This window comes from Malus domestica, chromosome 16, assembly GCF_042453785.1.
Source record: "Malus domestica chromosome 16, GDT2T_hap1".
NCBI classification, from domain to species: domain Eukaryota; kingdom Viridiplantae; phylum Streptophyta; class Magnoliopsida; order Rosales; family Rosaceae; genus Malus; species Malus domestica.
Window position 1 is genome coordinate 34,969,402 of NC_091676.1, and position 25,290 is coordinate 34,994,691.

Consider the following 25,290-nt stretch of genomic DNA (forward strand, 5'->3'; position numbering starts at 1 on the left):
GCTTGCTAAGAGTAAAAATCATTCCTCTTACCAAGAGACAGATATGTTTGGTGACTTAGCGAGTAGCTAAATGAGGCAGGAGATGATGCAATGGGTGTCTGAATGGCCAATATCTCCTCACTTGGTAGAACTTGACTTCCACTTCCCATTTGTTAATAAGAGTTAACCATATGGGGGTTCCTTTGGTATGTCTTTGCTTTGGCGGAGGCGTGGTTGTAAGCTTGTGCCATCACCTCAGAGTAAGTCTTCCAAATGTTGGCATTGATCATGTACTTGAAGAAACAATCACGTACGCCTGCCGTGAAGGCATTAAGGGCGATCTTGTCATCTGCCTTAGCGCAACGAGAATACTCATAGCTGAAGCGACCGGCATACTCTCGTAGTGACTCGTCTGGCTTATGGCGAATAGTGTACAAGTCATCTGCATAATGCAAGTGATCGGTCTCGAAGATGTGTTGAGAGACAAACAGTTTTCTCAATTCCTCAAATGAGTCTACTGTCTCAGGTGGAAGACGGCAATACCAGTTTAAAGTTTCGCCAGAGAAGGTGGAGGGGAAGAGAAGACATCGCTCTTCGTCGGTGTGCATCCGATATGCCATGGTGGACTCAAAGAGGTTAAGGTGTTCAATTGGGTCCTCCCTTCCAGTATAGAGTTGTAAACCAAGCTTTTGTTTTGTCTTTGCTTGAAAGGGGGTGTCGAGGATCCTTCTTGTGAGAGGGCCAGGCCTGGGTTGGTTCCAGTCAGGTATCTCGACCTGACGTTCGGCCTTCAACTCGTTTACTTCCTCAATGAGCTGTAGGACAAAGGGGTCCTGAGTGGAGTCATGTACCACTGAAATTATCTTTCGTAAGTCTCCATTGCCTCTTGGAAATAGGAAAGTTTGAGCAAGGGCATGTGGTTTTTTCTTGGACTCACCGTACTGACTTATAGGGCGAGTCTGTCAGAATACCTCAGAGTCCCCCGTACCTTCATGTTCCTCTGGGACCTGTCGTTCCTTCCCTAGATTGGTAGCTAGCCTGGGTCGTGGGAGGGGACCGAGTCTTTCAGAAACCCTTGGATCATTGATCTTCAAGTATATGTGGAAGGGATTCTCTCAACGTTGCTTTAGGAAGTCTCGGCAGTCACGATAAACGGCTTTCGATCCTTCCAACCCTTATGCAAAGAGGTGTCTTCCTCAACTTCTTCTACTTCGGGTCGAAGCATCTGGGTTGAAAGAAGTCTCATGTTGATCAATGTTTTGATGATTAGCTCGCTCATCATCAGGTACGAAGGGAGGTGACCCTCCGTGTTGGGGGGCACCCAGATGATGGTTAATGTCCACAGGGGCAACAAGCTCGCGTGTTTGGGTACGCCTAGTTTCGTGGAGCGTCTCAAAGAGCTTCTCATACTGCTCCTAGAGGACCTCATTCTTCATTGTTATCTTGTTGTTCTGAGCTTCTAGCTCATCGACTTTAGCTTGAAGAGTAACCCTTTTCCCTTCCTTCTTTCGTTACTTCGCACTAGGTGCAAGAGGGGTGTCATTCTATGTACTGTGGCTTCTTTCGCTCCCCATGTTGGAGAGGGATGCCTGGTCAAAAGAGAGTGTACGAATGGTGGAAACCAGCTTGGCAAAGCTGAAGAGAGTGGGGATAAGTGACGTTCCCACAGACGGCGCCAAATGTTGATGCATAAAATCAGCGAGGACTTTGGTACAACAGAAAGTGTTAAGTTTGTGACCTTCGCTAGATTGCTCCGGTCACTAGTGTGGATAAGTAAGTAAATGGATAGGGATAGGGAAACAAACACAAGATGTACGTGGTTCACCCAGATTGGCTACGTCCACGGATTAGAGGAGTTCTCATTAATTGTGAAGGGTTTACACAAGTACATAGGTTCAAGCTCTCCTCTTGTAAGTAAAGCTTGGAGACAAAACATTCCTGGTAGTGCTTGTGATAAGATTATTGGTTATCTGGGGACATTTAAGTTTCTGGTTAGAAATTGGAATAAAGATGTGTTTGAGAATTTATTTGAAAAGAAGAAATGTCTCCTATGAGACCTAAATAAAGTTCAGCAAGAGATTATGAATGTTTCTGATCCAAGTAATCTCTTTGATAAAGAACTAGAGATAAAAAAAATTTTAAAAAAAAACAAGCTGAGTGAAGTGTTAAAGAATGAGTAAATTTTTTGGGCCCAAAAAGTTAGAACTGACTGGTTACAGCTTGGAGATAAGAACACTAAATATTTCCAAACAGTGGCCAAATAAGAAGAAGAAGAAATGAAATTAATAAAATAAAAGATAACCAAGGAAATTGGTGGTGGGAGGGTGATGGTTTGGAGAGAGTATTTGTGGATGATTTTAAAAATAGGTTATCTGCTTCTAACATGCCTTCCCCAGGAGTTTTTGATAAATTCATTGATATTATTGATCCTTGTATAAGTGCTGAGCAAAATGGCAGGTTAAATAGCCTTATCATTGAAAGTGAGGTGGTTGATGCTGTTAAAAGCATTGGTGCTTTGAAAGCACCAGGACCGGATGAAATTCATGCTTCTTTTTATCAAAACTGCTGGGATCTTGTTTGTCCCTTGGTAGTTAATTTAGTTAGGGACTTTTTCAACAATGGTTCCAGTCTTAGACTGATTAATCATACTAAAATTGCTCTTATCCCTAAAGTGGAGAACCCTGAGGTGGTTTCTAGCTTTAGACCGATTAGCCTATGTAGTGTCACATTCAAAATTATTACTAAAATATTGGTGAGTAGAATTAAGCCTTTATTAAATAGGTGCATTTCCAAGAACCAGGGAGCTTTTGCTCAGGAAGATCCATTTAGGGCTCATGAAGTGTTTTCCTCTTTTAAAGGTAAAAATGGTGCAATGGCTATTAAACTAGGCCTTGAAAAGGCCTATGATTTCCTCAGTTGGAATTATATTAAAGCTGTGCCTGTTAAATTTGGTTTTAATGATCATTGGATCAAGCTTATCATGGAATGTATTACTTCGACATCCTTCTGTATCCTTATGAGTGGTAAGTCTCATGGTTATTTTTGTCCTTCTAGAGCTATTAGGCAAGGAGACCCTCTATCTCCTTATATTTTTATCCTTTGTATGGAACCTTTGATTAGACATTTAGATAAAATTGGAGAATCTTCTAAAGTAATGTTGGCTTGTTGACTGCCCCTCGAGGTTTTAGAACTACAAATATGATGTGTGCAGACAATTGTCTAATTTTTGCAAAACCACTAGTACTGCAGCCAAGAATATTGCTAAGATGCTAGATAATTTCTCTCATGCCTCAGGTCAAAAGATAAATTTTCATAAGTCTTCTCTTTATTTTTCAAATAATACGCTTAAACATACCAAAAATGATATTGTTAATATTCTAGTGATCCAACATAAAACCATTATTGGTAGGTACCTAGGCATTCACAATATCATTTTCTGGAAGGATCAAGTTAATGCAAAGGAGCTTATAATCAAGATTAAAAATAAACTTTCTGGTTGGAAGGCAAATACCCTTTCTAAAGCTGGAAGGCTAACTCTTATAAAAGCTAATTTATTAGGTGTCCCCAACCATAGGGCTGGTTTGGTATTGCTGTGCTTTGAAAAAAAGCTGCTGTGAGAATAAGCGGTTGTGCTGTGAGAATAAACGACTGTGAAATAAATCAACAGAGTGTTTGGTAAACTTTTTTGTAAAAGTGCTTTTGGAAAAGAAAAAAAAAAGTCTGATAGTGGGTCTTTTCATTAAAGGAGCACTGTAGCTCCGTGTGCTTTGAAAAGAAGCCAGTTTTCCAAAGCTGCAAATAGCAGCTTCATCTTTTTCCTTTGATTTCAGCTTATTCTCACAGCAGCTTCCAAAATAAGCCCTTTTTTTTCAGTTTACCAAACACCTAAAACCCTCACAGCTTTTTTTCATGGGTGCTTTTTTTTTAAGCACCTCACTCCCAAACCACCCCTATGTCTTGTTTTAACTGTCCTGAGAGAAAGTTACAAATGCTATTGATAGGGAAAGCAGGAATTTTCATGGGGTAAAGATTGAAAGCTTGTCCTTGTGGCTTGGAATAAATCGTGTAGTTCTAAGGAAAAGGAAAATGGGGGATTAGGTATTAGGAAAAGTGTTCATTTTAAATCAATAAGTGTTCATTTTAAATCAATCTCTCCTCTTTAATGACTGGCTAAATGCTCTAGCTGTCAAGAGTGATGAAGGTTTATGTGATCTTAGCAAAGCTTTACTAATTTGCTGGCAAATTTGGAAAGAGAAGAATCTGGTTGTGTTCCAAATTTGGAAGAGACTTCATCATTGCCAACAGCATGGTTCCTGAAGGTTGTCATGGTATGAGGTCTCCACCGCCCTCCTCTATCCGGTTGTCCCCTCCAAATCCTGGTTTTTGTTAAACTTAATTTGATGGCTCGGTGGTGAATCAGGTGCTGCTGCTGGATTTATGATTAGCAATGAGAAAGGGAAGCCTATTATTGTGGGAGCTAGATTTATTGGTCAGAATACTATCTCTATTGCGGAATGTCTAGCTTTACGGGATAGTTTGTGGATGGCAAGGTCTAAGGTTTTGTCTCGTATTGTGGTGGATGGTGATTTGAAGCTGGTGATTGAGGCCATCCATGGAGCTTATAACCCCCCTTGGAGATGAGAAGTTATCGGTAATAGCCAAAATTTAACACCTAATTTCATAAATGTCACTTTTTCTAAAATCTTTCAAAAATAACATAAAACCCACTTAAATAGACTTAAATACCCTCAAAATTAAAACCAAATAAAATAAGGATGTAGTTGGTAATGTAATGAAAAAAAATCTGAATTGTGGCCTCTTCTAACTACATAGTTTTTCAATGAGGAAAAATAGTCAATGGCAGACAAATTGGGATCTGAGGTTAGCAATCCTTCTTAGGGCTGGTTTGGTATTGCTGTGCTTTGAAAAAAAACTGCTGTGAGAATAAGCGGCTGTGCTGTGAGAATAAGCGGCTGTGAAATAAATCAGCAGAGTGTTTGGTAAACTTTTTTGTAAAAGTGCTTTTGGAAAAAAAAGCAGTCTAATAGTAGGTCTTTTCATTAAAGAAGCACTGTAGCTCCGTGTGCTTTGAAAAAAAGCCAGTTTTCCAAAGCTGCAAATAGCAGCTTCAGCTTTTTCCTTTGATTTCAGCTTATTCTCACAGCAGCTTCCAAAATAAACCATTTTTTTTCAGTTTACCAAACACCTAAAACCCTCACAGCTTTTTTTCATGGGTGCTTTTTTTTTAAGCACCTCACTCCCAAACTAGGTCTTATATACGCATTTGATAAGGAAGATAACTTTTGGCAGCTGTACGGTGTTTTTCTACGTACCCAATGCAGATGATTGCCCTAGTCTGCTTCTAGCTAGTGAGGTAGATTAATTTACAGAACATAAATATTCATTGTTTCAAAATTTTCTTGTAAAAAATTTGGATAATTTATTCATGCTTATCTTTACTTCTGCTCCATATATGTTATAGGTGGAGCTTTCAGAACTGCAGGATCCCAATCTTGCTTCAACTATGAGAGAACAGCAACATCGAGCCTTAATTTTGGGAAAAAATTGGGTATTAATCAGCCTGTATATCTTGTTATCATTATGCAGAAAAAAATTGATTACCATATGTTTTAACTCATTTGTGCACTGAGTATGGCACAAACAAACTAGAATTGATGCGCTTGTTCAAGATGCAAATATACTAATGGAGCAAATGGAGAAACAACAATTCATTCCAGGCATCAGGAATGTCAGGAATACACTATGATTGCAATCATGCATCCCAACTTTCTTGAATTTCTTCTATATATGGATGTCGATTTTGAAGGTATTTAGGTCTATTCATGTGAGTTTTCTGTTATATTTGAAAGTTTTTATAAAAAGTAACATTTATGAAATTTGGTGTTAAATTTTGGCTATTAATGATAATTACTCCTTGGAGATTGAAGTCCATCTTGGAGGAAATTCGCTGGCTTGCTGGTTTTCTTTTAGGACATTTGTTGGAAACATGTCTTTAGGGAAGCCAAGTTTCTGGCAGATGCTATAACTAGTATCGGTTACTCTGTTGTTGATTTTCATGTATGGGATAGAACTCTTCCTTTGGTTACTTGTCAAGCCTTCTTGTTTGATTGTACCCAAACTGGATGCCCTAGGGCCATTTCTCTTTAATGAAGTCATTTTCTATTAAATAAATAAATAAAATAAAGAATCTGTCGTAGAGGCTTTTCTCTTTAATAAAGTTCCTTTTCTATCAAAAAATAATAATCCGGCATGTCGGGTAGCTTTGTGTCATATTCGGTAAGGTACCTATATTTTAAGTTGTACATGTAACTGCTTTGACACATCTTGTCTTCGTGTTAATGTTTCATCAAATCGCACATATCTTGTATTAGTGTCAATTCGTAGTGTCGTGGGATGTTAATAAATTGCATGTTGCCATCCCTTGTATAACGCAGCCTTCAACGACACGTTCCTTGCAAGGGACCCGTATTCGAGATTGAATTAAAATTGGGTAGGGACAAATTCACAGTTTTAAGAGAATACAGTATTCTCGCGTTGCTCGCTTGACACAAAGCAGTAATGTTACGGTGGTTTACAAAAACAAGAGCACATATACTCCACAATCTCAGAACAATAATAGTTTCCTGTTCTACGAAAAAAATCACCCGCCAACCCGCCACTCTTAGGCCTCGAGAATTTTCGTCAAGTCTTGCCTTCTTTGAAAGAATTTCATCAACCCCTCCTTGCAATCCCTACATACGCTTTAACAAATGGACACACAGCATATCAACATCACAGGATTCTGTCCTGAAGATCCGTCATTAAATTGGACGCCAAGGAACTAAGCTTCTTCCCGGTCTCTCCCGCGATATTCGTTAAGGAAGAGAGATCCTGTTGTGCCTGGAAAGGATCACCCACCGATTAAACCCAAATTAATTAAACAAAACTCAGGATGGAAATTCAAAAGCAAAGACATACAACACAAAAAAACAACCGGCAAAGTTTATTGTCTACCAGTGCAAGGCATATACCTGAAACGACAGTCGGTTGATTAGGTCGCTTGCAGTAAGATCAATAGCTGAATTATCTCCCCTGTCACCAAATAGATCAGCGCTGGAGATGGCTGCAGAACCCTGGATGTAGAAGGACAATTGTGTTATCAACTGCTAAATTCATTCTCTTAGATTTCTCACTATCTCAGCATATCAAATATATTGGCAATTTGGTATTGACTTTCAATGCTAAAGTTTCACACAAAAGTTTTATAACTTCAAGCACTCCCAAATGTCATGTCCAGACATGAAAAATAAGCATAAGATATGTAAAAATTTAATCGAACCATGTGATCATCTACAAGAGTGGGTCATCAAAAACACAAATAGATTTCCTTTTAATGAGGAAGGGAGATCGTATAACTGGTACAGATTGCAAATTACCGGGAAGAGCCTACTAGATGGTGGATCTAAAAGGAGAAAAACAAGTCACTTTCAAGGAGAAAGTACTCAGCCAATGCACTAGAGATACAGATCAGAACGTTGACCAAATGTGGGATTCCATGGCTAGCTGTATCCAAAAAGTTGCAAAAGGGGTATTAGAAGAGGCCGTTTTGCTCCACATCAAAAGAAATCTTGATGGTGGAAGGAGAAGGTACAGGAAAAGGTTAAGGTTAAGAAAGAACATTGTAAAGCCTTACACAAGAATAGAACCGATGAAAACTTTGAGAGGTATAAAAGATCGAGGGAGGAGGCAAAGAAAGGATGAGAATGAAAATGTTTTAACTACAGAGAACGCGGTTATAGGCAGGAGAGCTTATTTTCATAATATTTTCAATGAAAGACACGAAAAGAGTACTTCTTTGGGTGAGTTGTGTAACTCAGAAGGGTGTAAAAATAACTTCTTCTATCGCCGAATCAGGAAAGAGGAAGTGGTTGTAGCTTTGAAAAAAATTAAGCATAGAAAAGATGGGTCCCGAGCGCATAAGCTCCGAATAGAAAATGTGATTATGGGACGAAGGCTCAAGGTGAAAGGGGTAAAGGAAGACTTAGGAAGACTTAAATAGAGACTTTAAAAAAAAAGACATGGAGTACTTGGAGCTAATAGAAGACTTAGCACAACACCAAGTGCAGTGGCATTCTAGGATTCAAGCAGTCGGCCCCACTTAATGGTATAAGGTTTTATTGTTGTTGTTTTTGTATTCATTTTGTTTAATAAAACGGCAAAACATGGATTCATACTACATCCAACCACTAAGTGGGATAAAGCTTTGTTGTTGTTGTTGTTATTGTAATGTAAAAGTATTTAGGCGTACCATGTGTGCTTACTCACTATCTCACTATGGTAGTTACCAATAAAAAATCTAAACTAATTTGCATCTCACAGACGCTTTAATATTCAAAAGACAATTTACTTTGGTTTTATGTTTTCCCTAGGATATATATACTATGCCAATATGAGGTCTAGCTGACCAAGAGTAGTAAGATGATAAAACTTCAACCAGAAAGAAATAAAAAAAAAACAGAGATGTGGTACCATAATTCAAAAGAAGCACATGAATATGAACATGGTATTATAATAGTGATGACACACCGAGAACTTCTGCAAGGAGGTTTGAGCATCAACATCAGCAGATCTGCTTTGGTCACCAAAAAATTGTGCGGAAGAGATAGATTTTGCATTTGTGAATTTCTTTCTTGCTTCATCAGACTCCTGAATCTGAAAAACAATAAAACCTGAATGTTTAACGAAAAAATAACATGCACAGAAATGAACACTGGTTTTCAGAGTGTTCTGAACCATGACATAACTAAGTCTTCACATGTCACAAATTTACTCTTATAGGTGTCTCTAGGAATCAATATCCAAGTGCAAAAGGCCAATTGCAAACATCCAAAAGAGCGAACAATATAAGACAATTTTTAGATTGAGGAAACCACCAACAGTATACATTCTTCTGAAGAATATATGCGTTTTAAATTTTCCTGAACAGGTTTATAGTTAACACAATCTCACAAGGCACACTTTATTTCCACATATAATATAGCAGAGCCAAGTCAGCTGGACTGGTTAGTGTCATGCGAGGATTGCATATTCCAACTGTCATAAGAAATTTATTCTGCATGTAACTCTACTATTCAATAAACAAGGACTTACCATTTGAGGTATATGGTTTGCTGCTTAAAAACAACATAGAACGGGGAATGGATAAAAAAAAGAGCACTCCTCACCAAGCATCAATGAGCCAGTTCAAGTAACATAAAGAATAATCTCATTCATCTCGTTAAAGATCATACTCTGCCTATTTGTCTTGAAATCATCTCTTACTTTTTTATCAGAATAAAAAAGAATAGATTTGTGCCTGACTATTGTTTCGCTTCGCTTCCTAGGAATATAGTGCCTGTCTATTTTCTTCTTTCCTCAACAGGATGATAGGAAAAGTTTAACCTGTCTGGTTCTCTTAAATTTATCACCCTGACACTTCTAAATCATGTCAACTCGTTGCTCCTGGTCTGATAGTGAAACATGTATCAAAGGACTTGGGCACATAAAAAATTTGCATGGTGAAACATGTATCTAAGGAATTGGGCACATGACATTTTTTAAATTGCATACGCTAAATCCACAATTTAGGGCTTGTAAGGAACCTTTATATAATAATCAAGTGACACGGAAACAGAAATAGCTCCATCACTTGTGAGGTATCTGAACTAGTTCTTGTGAGAAAACAACTTTACATGTTAATGTCGGTCATAAATAACTTACTTGAACTTTTGAGGTATTTGAACTAGTTTTCTTGGGAAAGTTACTGTCCATTCCAAAATCTGCAAAGAAATTTGATGACTTTGGTGGAGCAATATGGCTAATTACATGAGCGCCAGTGGGATTTGTCTCAGTATTTTGGACAATTTCTACATACTCAAAGCGAGATGCAAAGGATGATCCAGCTGTTGGAGTGCTGTTAGTTGAGGAAGACACTGGCAGTGGGACAACTGGATCTTCAGGTTTCTGATCGTACAGGCTTTCATTTGGCTGCATTTGATAAAGTTAAGAGAGAGGACTTCAGGTTAACATATAATCAAATAAGAAACAGATTTCAAAGATACTACTATGAATAATCTACCCCAATTTAAGTAAGCAATCACAACCTTTGTAGTAAGTTTGCGAGCACCAAGACCCCCAGTCTTCCCAATTTTCTTAGCACCACCAAGAGGCTTCTTAACAGTACTGGTAACATATGTATGGGGGGCTTTCTGGGAAGCAGCGATTTCAGGCGTTTCTTTCCTTGCTATAGAGTTCTCTTTTGGAGCTTCCTGGGTCTTAACATCAAGAATCCCATTAGATGCTTGTCCTGACTGAGATGTAACAGGTGATGGTGGAAGACCTGCCTCTTCTGCCATACTTTTGACAACTTCTTTAGAAAGTATTTGCCTATACAACTCGGCAGCTCTTGATGTATACTTAGCCTCAATTTTGCCTCCATCCGTCCATCCATGCTGCTTAAAGAAAACTTGTGCACGGTTGTTTCCCCCGAAGCTCATCGTTCTCAGCTGTTCAGGAGTCCACGAGTCTAAATTTGTAGATCTATAAAAGGTTAAAAACAAATGTAAGACACTTGTCATTGCCTTCATTGTTGATTTGACAGTTATTTTAAAGAAAAATCTAAATAAGAATGTCAATATGATAAATTATCAAATAAAATTTTGTTAAAATTTAAATAATCTAACATCAAATTGATTTCAACCTCAAATAATTGAAAAATAAACAATCTTTCAGTTTTACTTTGCATTATGAAGACAAAATATATATTAAAAAGCAACTTAGATGTAAACTTAGAAAGTTAGAATCATTAAATAGGGAAATAAGATTTTAACAATTTGATGGAAATAAAATCTGAAATCAGACTATCAGATCCACCCATGATGGTGCTGTATTCTTATTTCTTAGCAAGCCTAACGTTGGAATGTGGAAGATTTGTCTCTCTAATTGCCAAGCTGGCTGCCTTGATCCCAAACCAACCAAAGACTAGGAAGCTTTGACGTCCTTAAGGCGAAGATTCCCCCGTCCTTAACAACAAGAGGAGCAACTATTAAGACATTTCTATGCAAGCATTGTATATTGCACAACACTAGATAAGATTTGCCAATGAACAACTGTGACCATCACTCTATTGGCCATTGACTAGAAATTACATTAAAAAACTAAACGGAGATTTTAAGGTTAAAACATGAAGCTAACCTTTTCTTATAACCTTAACGTCTTATTCATTGCTAGAGCTAGTCTGCAATTTACTATCACCATACAGGGAAAAAGCAAAAAGGCTTGCTTATTCAAACCAAAATTCCTCCTTCAAATTAGGAGCAGGAGCAAAGATTTCCCGAAAAAAGCAGAGCGGCCAAGTAAGTCAGAAAGTAACAATCAACAAAAGCATATGTTATTGCAGAAACATCCAGAACGACAACAACAATGCATTCTGAATTACATAAAACTAAAAGGTACCTGGTATTTGTTTGTTTGTGTATCTGCAGTTTCTTGTCTACTTTTGCATATTTCAGAACAATGCATGTGACAGTTTATGGTTTCTAGAATAAAGGATGATCTTGTGCACTATGGACAATGCAACACCCTCAATTCCATTCGATCAAATGTGCATCGAGTCACCAAATTCCTAAGATTTAATTAATGAAACAAACTATTGCTTGGATCCCCAACATTCAGGCTACATGCATCAACCCCTTCACCGTGTTTCCAGTTCCAAACATAAATTAGCAGCATAAATACATACATACATACATACATATATGTATATGTGGTGACTCCAAGCCAACACCGAAAACTTAACGAATCGAAGATTGAGAGAATTAAGAATCTGTTACTGCTATACGAAATCATACCTAACAAAGCTGATATGAACGCCGAGACTGCGATGAACGGCCGAGCAATCGATGCAGAGAAAGATCCCATATGTAACCGACGCCCAAGTCGGGTTCTTTGCATTACAATCGAAACACATCTGAACCAAATACACCACAAGATAAATTAAAAAGCAAATAAATAAAGATCTCAGCAAAGAATTCACAGATCTGAATCAGATCTCACAAACCCATATCGAATTTTTCACAAAAATTAAAAACCCATAAAAAAAATTGAAAAAAATACAAAAAAAAAAGGAAAAATGAAACTAAAGAAAACCAACCTTGTTTTCTGACCTTGCTTTCAGTTTTCTGAAAACAGCGGTCTTGTCGTTTGAGATTTCGGACGCCATTGGGAAGGTAATTCAAATCCCAGAGAAACAGAGAGAAATCAAATAAATCCGAAGAGGTGCTTCGAACACCTCCTCAGGCAAAAGAGAGAAGAGACGGAGACAAAAGGCTGAAGTGAAATCCCCAAATCGATTTTAGCTTTCTGTTTTTTGGAATTTTTATTTCGCAAAATTTTTTAAACGAAAGCATTTTATGATGCACGGTTGGACAAAATGACTAAATTGCCCGGGTGTTTTTGGGGTATTTGCGGCATTGGCGCTTTGGTTATGTCGAGTGGTAATTAATGACTTGGATGAGGGTTAATTTCGAAACCAACCGTTAATGGGTGGGGAGGGGGGGGGGGGCTTGTATAGATGGGCCAAGCTGAACCATGAGTTGTTCATTTTTAATTTAAAACGTTTTGATTTTAAGGTAAATGACATCATTGGTTAAAAAAATTAAAAAAAATTATTAGTTTTAAAATCATTGGGAGAGCTTGCCCCTCGAATGAGGTGCGACTCGACTCGACTCGAGGGATTAATCCTTGTCTACATGCAGAACATACCTGGATTCATCCAAAAAGTGAGATGAATAGATGAAGAGAAAATAACTTTTACTGTTTTACATACAAATATCTGTTTATAATGAGATGCAATTTGAGTTTTATAATTTTGAAATTCTACTATATAAAAATAAAAAAGAGCTCCAATGTTAAAATAGTCCTTGAGTTTTATTCATATGCCAATTTAATCCTCGTGTTTAAGTTTGGCCAAATTGATTCTTATGTTTTACTCCATCAGTTAATGTAGTCCATTAGTGATTGGATGGGTGAGGGCTTCGAAAGCACATGCGAGATAAGCAAGTGTTTTAGGTCTAACACTAGGATCGGTCTAGAAAGAAAAGAGAACTCTCAACAAGCCGAAACTAATCAAGATCAATAGGAAGGCTAGTAATTTATTGACAAAGTTAGTTCATGTGACAATCTATATGGAAGGGCATTTTATTTGATGGAAAGTTTTTTTTAGATTATCTTCGAAGAAGATGTCAAATCCTAAGTCGAATGTCATGTTATCAAATTTGAAGGTAACAAGAACGTCTAACCAAAATGTCAATCTTATGTGGATTGACATATGAATTTTCATATGTCAAATTTGACATATGAGAAAATGTGATGTCAAATAATTTTTTAATTATTTTATTGTGTGTGTCTCATCAATGCGCCAATTATAGATCTTGAAAATTTATTTTAATTGATTTCTTTTTGAAAATGGGTCCTACAAATATCATTTATAACAAAAAAAAAATCAGTTGGAGAAAGAGAAAATCTGACATTGCCACATCAGCCATCAAATTAACATTTGAAATTTATCTTTTGAGATCTTCATTGGAGATGCTCTTATTCTCCAACTCTGAAGTCACTTAGTACTATACCGTCTAGTGGTATTCCTTTTCACTTGTAAGTAAGAGTTCGATTCTTACAAAAGGTAAATTTCAACCACATTATTGTTAGCCCATTGTGAGGCTTAACTCACTCCCCCATCTTCTTAGGCCATCTCCAAATTATAGCCCCGTCCAAATTATAGCCCTGCAAAAAAAAAAAAAATTAATGAACACTGCCAGGCCATATTTATATATCATCTCCAATCGAAAGGGGCTATTTTTTAGTCTCCTCAATAATTTATTGTTTTTTAAGTTTTTTCTTTAATTTTATTAGTTAATTGAATTAAACAACTATATTTATAAATGAGTAACTCTTCATATTTCTTTTTTTTTTTATGTAATTTTACTAATTTTTCGAAATGCTATGTTTGTTTTGCTTCAAAAAAAAATATTACTTTTTTGGATAAGAGTTTAAAGAATGCGAAGAATATAAATACAATGAGGTAAGATAGTATGGAATGGTGAAAATGACGTGAGAAATGGCTTAAATATATATATATATATATATATAGGAAAAAGGATCCTAGGGATCCTTCAAGCAGTAGTGTTAAATTAAAAAGTGGATGGCCATAATTAATTTGAATTCTTTCTTTCCTTTACAAAACGCCTCCCTCCTCTTATTCATTGTCTTCTCTCTCAATCTTCACATTCTTCTCTTCACCATTTCTTACACTCCGAAAAATTAATTTCAATTATGCCCAAACAAGTCCTCCATTCCAAACACACTTATAACCTAGAAATTAAATCTCTGAACAGCCAAGCCACGAAAGGAGAAAGAGGAGAAAAATTCCCATTAAAATTTCATATTCTGTATTTGACGAGAAAACAATTAAGACCGAAGATCGTCGCTTGGGCTGTCTCCCGCAGATCGGCACTCAAACACTTGAGGAGCAGCCCTCTAAAAGAGAAGCAGCGGTGACAGCGGACTTGCTAATTCAATGTTGAAAGAGAAGATAGAGAGGTGGATATTTTGATGTGAAATTGAAATTGTTTCTACTTCAAATGGTTACAGCTTTTTGATGGAAAAAGGGAAGAAAACTACAGAAAGTTCCGAAATTTTTTTTCAACTGAAATTGAGAGAGAAAAGAGATATTGATTTAACGTGAAAACCATTAAAAAGAAGAATAAATGATTAGTCATAGGATATTCATCTAACGCCCATTATTAAATTGGTCAGTAGGCTCCGCTTTGAAAGCTCCGAAGAGGACCTGAGCCTGAAAAAAAAAATAGATTTTTAATTTTTTTTTTTAAATTTCATCTAAAAAATTCAATCTAACGGCTAGCTGACGTCAGCTAACATCTATGTTGCTGACAGTTGGGCCTAGCTTTCGGGTTGGCTTCAAATGCCCAGCCTGATGGTCATGGGCTAGAGTTTGGCCCAGTGGATCTCCTTTTTCCTTTGGCCTGGACCTCCATTGGAGATGATTTTTTTCTTCATTTTGGCCTATAAAAGAACATATAGCCCTATGGCCCAATCCATTGGAGGGCCGAAGGGGCTACGTTTAGCCCCATCCAGATTATAGCCCTACAAAAAATTATTTTTTAATGAACAATGTCAAGCCATATCTATATACAATCTCCAACCAAAGGGAGCTATTTTTTAGCTCTCTTAATAATTTATTATTTTAAGTTTGTTCTTTCATTTATCGGTTAAATAAACTAAACTACCATATTAAATACGGTTTCCAGACATATTTTGAGAGTCATTTGTCGCTAAATGTTGTCTTAAGTTTCATGTTATTAAATATTTTAATTTTACATGCATGTTAACAATCTTGACATTGAAATGAGGTAATATAGTATGGAAGGGTGAAAATGATGTGAGAAATGATGTAGAAATGGTTTAGGTATTTATCGGAAAAATTAGAATTTTTAATCTTTTTTTTTTAAATTTTGTCTAAAGAAAACCTACATGACGTCAACTAGCAACACAGTTGGGCCTAACTTTTAGAGCTGGCTGTCTAGTTATGTTTGCCCAGCTTTTTGACCATTTGGCTATATTTTGGTCAGGCGGGTCTCAAATTTTTTTAGCCCAACCCTTCATTGGAGATGGGTTTTGTGTCAAAACAGGTTATGTTTTGGCCTATGGTCCTTTGGTCGACTCGGTTGGAGATGACCTTAGTGTAGATAATATCATTTATGTTCAAAATAAATAAATAAATCTCCCTATCATGAGGGCGTGAAAGGGAAGGGATCAACAGAGAAAGCTTGGAGCTGATCGAGCGATAAAGGTGTTGGGTTTGTAGATGACATGGCTAGAGGTAGGGTGATTGATGAAAATATGAAGGTAGAGTTCATGTTCATGTGGAGTTGACTCCAGTGAGGAGGGGGTGGCTATTGGGGCTGTCATGGTGGTTGTGTGTTGTCTTCGGTAGGGGACCGTTGAAGGGTTGGATGGGCTAGGGTTTCAATTTTTTTGTTTATAGTTTTTATTATTTAGTAATCTTTTAAGGTTTTCTTATTTTCTTTTTATTTTATCTTTTACTCTTATTTTTATATCAATTTGAGACATATTTAAAAAAAATACAGTTATTGGATGGAAAGGATCACATTGACTAATGAAGTAAAACACAAGGACGAAATCAATCAAATTAAAAATACAGGGACTAAATTGTTAAATGGGTAAAACACAAGGACTAATTTAACATTTAGGCCAAAGAAAAATGCTCCAGTTCTGAGTTCTGGGGGTTAAGGAGGCGTTTCTCCAAAGAAGTGGTATGTTATTAATTGGGTACTTTTGTTGGCCCAATTAATATCTACACTTAACTCTTCGAAGAACCCCAACTCAAACTGAACTAGTAAATAAATTTTGGCTTATTAATTGATTTGCACCCTTAAACTCATTTAGTCCCATTTTACACTATGAAATTGGTTTTGTCTCACTTTGCCCTATGAAACTGCTATTTTTGTCTCATTTAGTTTTAGTCCACCCATTTTCATCTCTTCCATCAAATAGACGTTAAATTAAAGGATAGTATGGACATTTTATTTTTAACACCTCTTTGCCTCCAACTTGCCTACTAAAAAATCCCAATTCCATTTTTGAAACTCTAGTTCAGGCTCTGTATGACACATCCCGACCTAGATCGAGGCATGCTGGCTGTCACGTCAGAGTGACGTAGCCATGTGCACAGTGTGGAAGCAATATTAATATAAGAAAATGTGAATAAATAAATAAAACAAAACCAACTAGAACACTAAATAAGGTAAAGTGTAAGTGCGATAATCAGAGCATAAGAAGTCTAAGTGCAGTCTAGTAGGACGAATACTAATTATACAATATCAAATATGGTCCTACATTAGTGATAATCTGTCAGAGCTGCCGTGAGTTCCTCGTGAGCCAACAACGAGCACTCCTACCTAAAACCTGGAGGGGTGCAAAATAGAAAGTGTGAGTGGGCAAAAACAAAGCATTTCAAAACCATTTCATTTATCAAAAGTTCTAACCCCTAGCCGTAAAACCTGTATAATTTCCCATAAAATAGAATCTATATATACATATCACAAAACCATGCTCAGACATCGATATTCATAGGTATGCCATGCCAAATATCTCAAAATGACAGAATAAGTAACTCAGGTGAACTAATTCATGAGAAATAACATATCAGCCGAATCCTCATAAAGTAGCCTGAATGGCTGAATTTATAGCTCAACAAGTATGCCTGCACACGAGTCGAAACCACCTATAGTGGTCTATACGATAGGACTGGGTGTAAATAAATACGCTCTAGTGCTATGATCACGTGAAGACTGTGCGAATAATCGCGGGTCACCTACGAGTCGAAACCACCTAAAGTGGTATGTACAACAAGATTGTGCACCTAACTTGGATCCAAGGTGAGTGTATGGTGCGAGAGGTGAACATCATGTGAAAGACTGTGCCCTAACCACGGGCGAGAGCACTAACACAGGGGTGCAGGTTTATGAGTTCTCAACACATCTCACATAATCATCAATTCACATAAACAATCTACAACTCACCTGTACTTACCTGAGCATCCACAGCGTCGAACATAGATATATGCAATTACTATACTAATTCACAGTCTAAGCATAAATCAATAGGCATGGCATTTCAAAACATAATTTCATTTAAACATATTTTTTGGGAAAAATACCAAGTATATAAATATATACTGAAAACCAAAAGCCCACTCACTGATATGTGGAAGGATCGTAACCCCCGAGCCTTGCTTGACTGTGCTCGTTCTCAGGATAGGTCTCACCTATATGCAAAATAACTATTTAAACATTATTTTAAAGCACATACACAAAACTAGGTAATAACTTCTCATACATTGCTCAATTGGGGTATTTGAATATATCACCGTGACCTACTCAACCTCAGGAACATCCCCATATTTTTAGAAAATTTTTCTGAGCACTCACGCGTCGGCCAAGGCAGGCCAGATACGCGGCCCACGCTCAAGCACGTGCCTGGCACACTGATGGATTCCCTAACGGCGTTAGGGAATATTCCGTTAAATAATAGTATAAACCGTTATATATACCTGACACAGTTAGCATATTTCGTCAACTTTGATGGAATATTCTCCTCCTTCAACCTTGGTTCGCCGGAGTCCGGCGCCGATGACCTGTGCGATTGCCGGATTCTGGAAAAAACTTTAAACTTCAATATCTTCTTCATTTCTCAACCAAAATTCACGAAATTTGTACCAAATTGAAGCTTATGATGAGAGGAACAATTCCTTACCACTTTGGGGACCTAAAACCAACGGAAACGCGTCGAAAAAAGTCACAATAATCCGGCCACCGTGCAACTTGTCAAACCCAAGCTTCCTAATGTCCAAAACCTTCCAAAATTAATCCAAAGTACTAGAAAAGCAAGAATAAAGCCTTCTTAAGTCTCAAAACTACCTGAAACCTTCACGATCACGTCGAGTCACTGTGCACCTTTTCGAGGGTTTCCTGGTTCCCGAATTCCCAACGTCTTCATGTCTAATCAAAAGTATTGCTCGACTCTTGAGCTTGAAAGGAGCACGAAAACAACTACCAAAATCCCGATCTGCAATTAGTGAGGTAGACTCGAGGTTGTCAGTATGATTGTACGGAAATGGAAGAAAATCCGAGAGGGAGGAGAGAGAGAGAGATAGTCAACAGGATTGGTTGGTGTGTGTGTGTGTGGTCCAATTTGAAGCCAATCAACCAAAACCTTAGGCCTTTTAGTTCTACTTGGGTCCAATTAATTAGGAATAGAACTAATTGGTCCAAAACCTTAGCCTATACACACACACGACTCAACAATTAAAGGGCATAATAGAAATTTTCACGCTCTTGAGGATAAAATAATACATACGTTCGGGACAGGCTATCACACCTTATGTCTCTCTTATGAACTAGTGTGAAGTTGTAGCTACAGATGGACTGTGTTTCAAAAGAAAATAATGGGGTGTGATCCAAAATCTAATTCAAGCCACTTATTGAATTCAATGGCTACAACTATATGTTCATATCAATCCCCAATAAAAATAGATAGGATTTGAATTAGACTTATCAAAAATGGAATTATGATTGCTTTAGTAGGTAGATTCGAGGTAAAGAGTTGTGTAAAAAATAAAATGATTATTCTACCCTTTAATTTTACATTTATTTGGCAGAATTGACAAAAATGACTAGTTTCAGAGGGTAAAATGATATTAAATGGCAGTTTCATAAGGCAAATCAATTAATAAGCTAGAAAGAATATATGTATTTATTTAATTTTAGGACTCCATTCACACACCCATTTTTACCTCTCACACACCTTTTTCAGCCATTGATCTTCAGTTCATTTGATCAGTCAGTTGAAAATTGAGAGGAGTGTATAAGAAGTAAAAATAGGTGATAACACTAACCTTTTTTTATTTCATTCCAATACCAACTCAATAAATTCATAAAGCCCAATCCAATTGTTTTTGTCACAGCCCAATGCAATTATTTAATTTTTCTTTAGGAATGATTGGGGAAAATAACTAGAATTTATGATAATTATAACCAAAGTTGATATGAATTTACTAATATTCCCTTGATGACTAAAATCCTCCTATTTTGCTCTTACCCGTGGGGCCCTTATATTTCACCTTATTAACTAGGATTGGACTAGCTTTATGACTAAAGTCCTCATCTTTCGATCAAACCCACCGTCGAAGTTTGCATGTTCACCTCCGCTACTTCCTTTTTTTTTTGCAAGTCGACTTCTGTCCTATAATCATCGAACCAAGTTCATTTTTTCACGTCTTCTGGTTCTATATAACTATTCACGGTGAGAAGCTTGAGCTGATAGATTAGAAAGGAGAGAGATGGTAGTAAAAAGACACCCGAGCCTCATTTTAATTTTGTTTTTTGGGTTTTTTTTAGAAAACTTTATTTTAAGGGTACATAATACTTTCATATCAACTTTTGGTTATAATTATTATAAACTTAAAAGGATGGTTATAATTCTATTTAGCGTCCAAATTTGGTTATTTTTCCAAATTTATCTTCTTCTTTATCAAAGCCCATTAAATAGTTTTTGTTTTGTCATGACTAATTTTAGTTTTGGAACCCTAATCTCTATCTCACTCTTGTTTCTCACTTTCTCTCCGCCGTTTAGCTTGCAGAAAATGAGAAAAGAATGTGAAAAAACAAGATATAGAAGAAACCGAGAGCGAACGAATCGAACCAATCCAAGCTTGTTTCATTTGGTTCGATTTTTGTAATAAAAAGTTTCATTCTAGGACCAAACTGGAGCGCTGGTAATAATTAGTTTGGTTTAAAGAGTCAACCGGACGATGCCCACCTTGAATTTGGTAGCCATCTTTTAAGGAGGGTGTATTCAACTAGGAATTTAATATAGTTTAATGTAATTAGTAAACTCCACGGATCTCATGAATTTTATTAGATTCATAGAATCAGTTAAATGTAAAAGGATTTGATATGAATTTTGTTATGAAGTTTAATGGTTTTTATGGAGTTTAATAGAGTTATTGGGTAACTTTTTATTTTGTAAGAGTAAAATCTTTATTGAATTCATTGGAATGCAGGCCACAAATTCAATTCTTGCTCTAATTCTTTGTCCTCAATTTCACTTTCTTGTTCATCATCCTCAATTTCTTCATCCCTATTTCCCCCTCAATTTCTTCCTCCTCCAACAAGTGTTTCTGAATTATTTTATCACCCCATTCATATTTTGAGACATATTACCTACACAATCACCTAAGAAAAATACATGAATAGGATGCTAAAAGGTTAACAATCTACATATCTTCAAATTAAAGCGATTCATTTTTTTCAGAACTATGACATTGATAAAATCGCTAACCATACGTCTTGTCGTACTCAGAATAAAAATCATTTACACAAACACATAGCATATTGTGTGTACAGTACCTGAAGAAAGATTTTTGATGAAGTTGTTCATATTTTGTAGTCAGCTTTGAGAATAAGGAATCACGTTGAAATATGGAGGATGGGTGTTTGATTTGTGAGGATCTTTGATATTTATACCTCACACTCTAGAATCATCATCAACAAATTTATTAAATCCTACAAATTTCTTGACTTTTTTAATACTCTCTGATTTGGAAAATCACTATAAAAATCCAGATTGAATACTACCAGATTTTGACTGACTCTATATAAATCTAAATTGAATAAAACCTACATTTCATTGGTTCAATTAAAATCTTAATTGAATACCCATGAATTTTCAAACTCTTTTAAAATATCACACCATCCTAATTGAATACAACTCCCTAAATATAGATGATAACTTAAATGTCATATCCTTCTATTTTGGGTTTATTCCAAGGACTATGACTAAAATGACTACATCAATGTTTCTAGTCAACTTCAAGAACAACATTGATCAATTTTCAATTTCAGAGACCAAAGTGTCTAGGGTGTCAATTTAAGGGATCATTTGTGATAACCCAAACTAGAATTCTTGAAAACCCAATACTAAAATAGGTTACTCCAAAAATTAAATTGAAGGCTATAAACCCTAATTTGAAATTAAAGCTATGAGAGAGAGTTTAGATTAGGAAATGAAATCTAGAAGCTTTATGAAGATATCCAACTCAAAATGAAAAATTGACGAATATAAATCCACAAATTACAACTTCATACTATAACAAAAACTGAACATGGAACTATTCTTTCTTCTACAAATACACAAATCCTTGCCATTCTCAAATTGAGGGGGATCCATTTAGAGTTTTCATCAATGACTATTTAGAGGGTCAAAATCTAATGATTGCTACCTATATCTAGTTAGGGGTAGGCAAACTAGTATTGGACCCTCAAGTTGAGGCGGGTCCACTTAATTACCGGTTTGGGCCGGGTCCAAATTGAGATTACGTTTAAGAAATGCCAACTAACTTTATTCAAGAAAATCCAGACTTTTGAAATTCGAAGAAGGGTGCTTTTTTGATTTTTTAACAAATGGCCATGTTGCCTGTCCATTTATAAAGGCATCAATTGTATCCAAAATTTAAGCTCGGAAAGTTGACAATTGTACCCAAAATTTAAGCTCGGAAAGTTGACCTCTTGTGGAAATTGCCCTTGCTATATTTCTGAGTTTCCAATTTATCTAATTTATTTTTCTTTCATTATTCTTCTATAAAATGGCTTGCTCATCTAACCGTTGTTTTGATTTAAATATTGTGGAAGATACGCACGTGCTTTTTCATGATAATATATGGTGCCCATCATTCTTATTTTTTAAAGTTCATTTAACGGTTAGAGACTTTGTGACGAAGAATGATATAACCGTCATAGTAGTAACTAGGAATCTTCTCTTTCCAAAGATAAAATAATACTTTCAAAAAGATATGATGAATTGGCTGTTTATGACTCTTTGGCTTTCAGTGTTAAGTATGCGAGTTCTGTATCCAACATGGACCAACGTCTACTTACTTGAACTCGCTAGGTTGAATCACTAATGGTTGAGGTGGAATGTCTTAGACAAGAGATTAGAGAACTCAAGCATGAGAATAGAGAGTTGCATGTACTTGCAACTAATCATTCGATGAACATGAGAAGAAAGCTCGACCAATTTTAGAAATCCAATGGTTGGATTCAAAGTGATCACCAGAGATTCGTGGCTATATTCCAAAGGCATTTGGTGCCTCCATTTTCTAGAGTTTTGCCAAGTAGGGCTCCACATGATCAACCTTTGTGAAAGCTCATTTCTTTTATTTGTTGTTTCAGTTGTAACTTATGTGTATGTATAGAAAAATTCTCTCCCTTCTAGTTTTATACATGCTTGAAACTTTTAGTTCAGCTTGTTAGATATAGAAAACTCTGGAAACTTTTGGTTCCATTAAAATGAAACATGAGTTTTTAAGTAAAGATGTTTTCTAATATAATTTCCACATAAATTTTCGGGCATCATGAATCTATGAAATTATTTCTTACCTAAGATGTCGACGGTAACAAAATCAAATTTTGCTAAGTTCACTATTTTCTTATTCCCAAAAAGGAAGAAAGTAAGGTATGACGAAAATTGTGATAATTAATTCATTCCATATAAACATCTGTCCACACAGTGTTAAAACATCAAGTTATTAACATTATTTGTATTTTGAACTTCAGGTCAAAACATTATACATATGTACTCAAAATTTATTCTTGATATCCACATTGTTGGAACCTTTAGGTTGATATTTTTGGAACTTATGACATACTTAATATGTACATGGATTAAGGAACTTTTGGTCCTCATTTACATGAATCAAGGAATTTCTGGTCTGATTTTTTATGTGATAAGAATCAATGAACTTCATGTCCGATCTTTTTATATGATAAGGATCAAAGAAATTCATCATAACAAAATGTTGTACAATAAATAAATTAAAGCAAAAACGGTAATTCCGGCCACTATAAATAAATTGCTTTAAAAAAGTTAAGATTGTGACAAGAGCTTTAATTTAGCATCATCCACATAAATATAAAAGTCTAAGGTAATGATTGTTAATATGAATAGAGTGACATGCTGCACACACACACACACACATATTAGATGACCAATATGTACCATCATACATTAATAACTAGCACATGATATGCGATTATACCTCACCTATCATATTAATAACAAAATTATGAATAATAAGGAGATGGTAAATAGTAACTTACTATACTTTTTTTTCGCGGCCGGGGGGGGGGGGGGGGCTCGACAAATGAGAGCGTCAGAGATAGATGGTGATATTTTTTTTCTTGGGCTTTGTGGCCTTTGGTGCAAAAAGTTGGAGGAAGGTTGGTCGATGATTCACATTAATGACCACCTAAGTTTAAGTATACTTTTTTTTTCTTACATATGGGTGCATGTACATCATGGCATCTATTTCAAATAAACGTATTTGTATTTCTTTCTTAATGGTAGGGCTACGAAAAAACAATGCTTAGGTGACGGAATTATTTGTGACGCACAAAAGTTCATCAGATTTTGTTAAAATAAGTGATAAATCTTAAGAAAGCGTTACATAAAGATTTGAGCAGGATACAAATGTTTTTCAGAATTCTGCTCGTCATATAAACATTTTAAATTCCTCACAAATTATTGTGCGGGAAAATTTACCGCCCAATAAATTTCATTGAGGTAATGGAAATATAGCATTCTCACATAATATAAGCTAAGGCCATGTACACGTGATGACAAGTAATGCCTCACCCGTTTTACTAAAAAAGACCCAAATCTTATCAGTCATTTACTCTGCTCTCATTGATCTCTCTCTCAAACTCGCTCTTTTCTCACTTGTCATTCAGACAACAAAGTCCCTCTCCCGCCCTCCACCTCCTCTCCAATATTTCTCACCAACCATCATTCTCTCCCAAGCCCCCTTTTCCAATCTTCTCACTTCTCATTCTCAAAGCCGAAGTCGATCGAAAGTTTGAAATCCTAGAAAAAAACTAGTCGCGTCATCTCTTTCCTCTAGTCGTGTCATCTCCTTCCTCCAGTCGCAATCACCGCCACTCCAATAATAAATGGTAAGTGAATCTCTTGAGTTTATTGCATGTTATAAAATTAAGGTTTTGATTTTTAATTTTAGATTCAAATTGGGATAAGAATTGGGGGTTTATTGGAAACTGTTGTTGATCTAGAAATTGGGGCTTTAGATTCAATTTTGCATAAGGTTTTTATTTTTTCTTTTTGATGTACTGTAAATTAATTGGGGGTTTAATGATATCTTTGTATTTGTGTGTATTCTGTGTATGTGCATGTCTGTAATTTGTGTGTGTGTATGTGCGTAATCTCTGTGTATGTAATGTGTGCGCATATGTAGTATGTTATGTGTGTTTGTGTAATTTATGTATGTGTGTGTAGTGTGTTTGTGTAATTTATGTATGTGTGTGTAGTGTGTTTGTGTGTAATGTGTATGTGTGTATGTGCTTTCTCTTTATTTAGATCATTAAAAAACTCTAGAGTTATTTGCAGTATGAAGGCTTGTTAATGGGCATTTGCAATTTAATGATTTTTTTCTTTTCTTTTTTGTGGACAATTTAATGAATCTATCTGAAAAATTTAGGCTTATTCGAAAGTTTGATATGCCAAACTCTTTAACAGATGTCAAAATATGTAGCTCAATACTAGTGTTGAAATCATGGATAAACCTGAATTCTTAGCTGGAATCGCCTTATTTTGGTGTACAGA

General features: G+C 36.1%; 1 protein-coding gene across 3 annotated transcripts; it reads right to left on the minus strand.

Annotated features, from left to right (window-relative positions):
• Window positions 1-6,452: 6,452 nt before the first annotated feature.
• LOC114823323 (probable ADP-ribosylation factor GTPase-activating protein AGD9) lies at window positions 6,453-12,430 on the minus strand. Of its 3 annotated transcripts, XM_070814962.1 has the most exons (8): window positions 12,170-12,417; window positions 11,868-11,986; window positions 11,212-11,320; window positions 10,122-11,039; window positions 9,739-10,005; window positions 8,566-8,691; window positions 7,011-7,112; window positions 6,453-6,879 (listed from the first exon to the last, which is right to left on the minus strand). In XM_070814962.1, the coding sequence occupies exons 4-8, from the start codon at window positions 10,602-10,604 to the stop codon at window positions 6,772-6,774; spliced, it is 1,086 nt and encodes a 361-aa protein (XP_070671063.1). In that variant the 5' UTR covers window positions 10,605-11,039; window positions 11,212-11,320; window positions 11,868-11,986; window positions 12,170-12,417; the 3' UTR covers window positions 6,453-6,771. The 3 variants fall into 3 exon arrangements, with proteins under 3 accessions (XP_070671063.1, XP_028954651.1, XP_070671064.1); XM_029098818.2 differs by lacking the exon at window positions 11,212-11,320 and having other exon boundaries at window positions 10,122-10,557; window positions 12,170-12,430; XM_070814963.1 differs by lacking the exons at window positions 11,868-11,986; window positions 12,170-12,417 and adding an exon at window positions 11,473-11,708.
• Window positions 12,431-25,290: the final 12,860 nt, after the last annotated feature.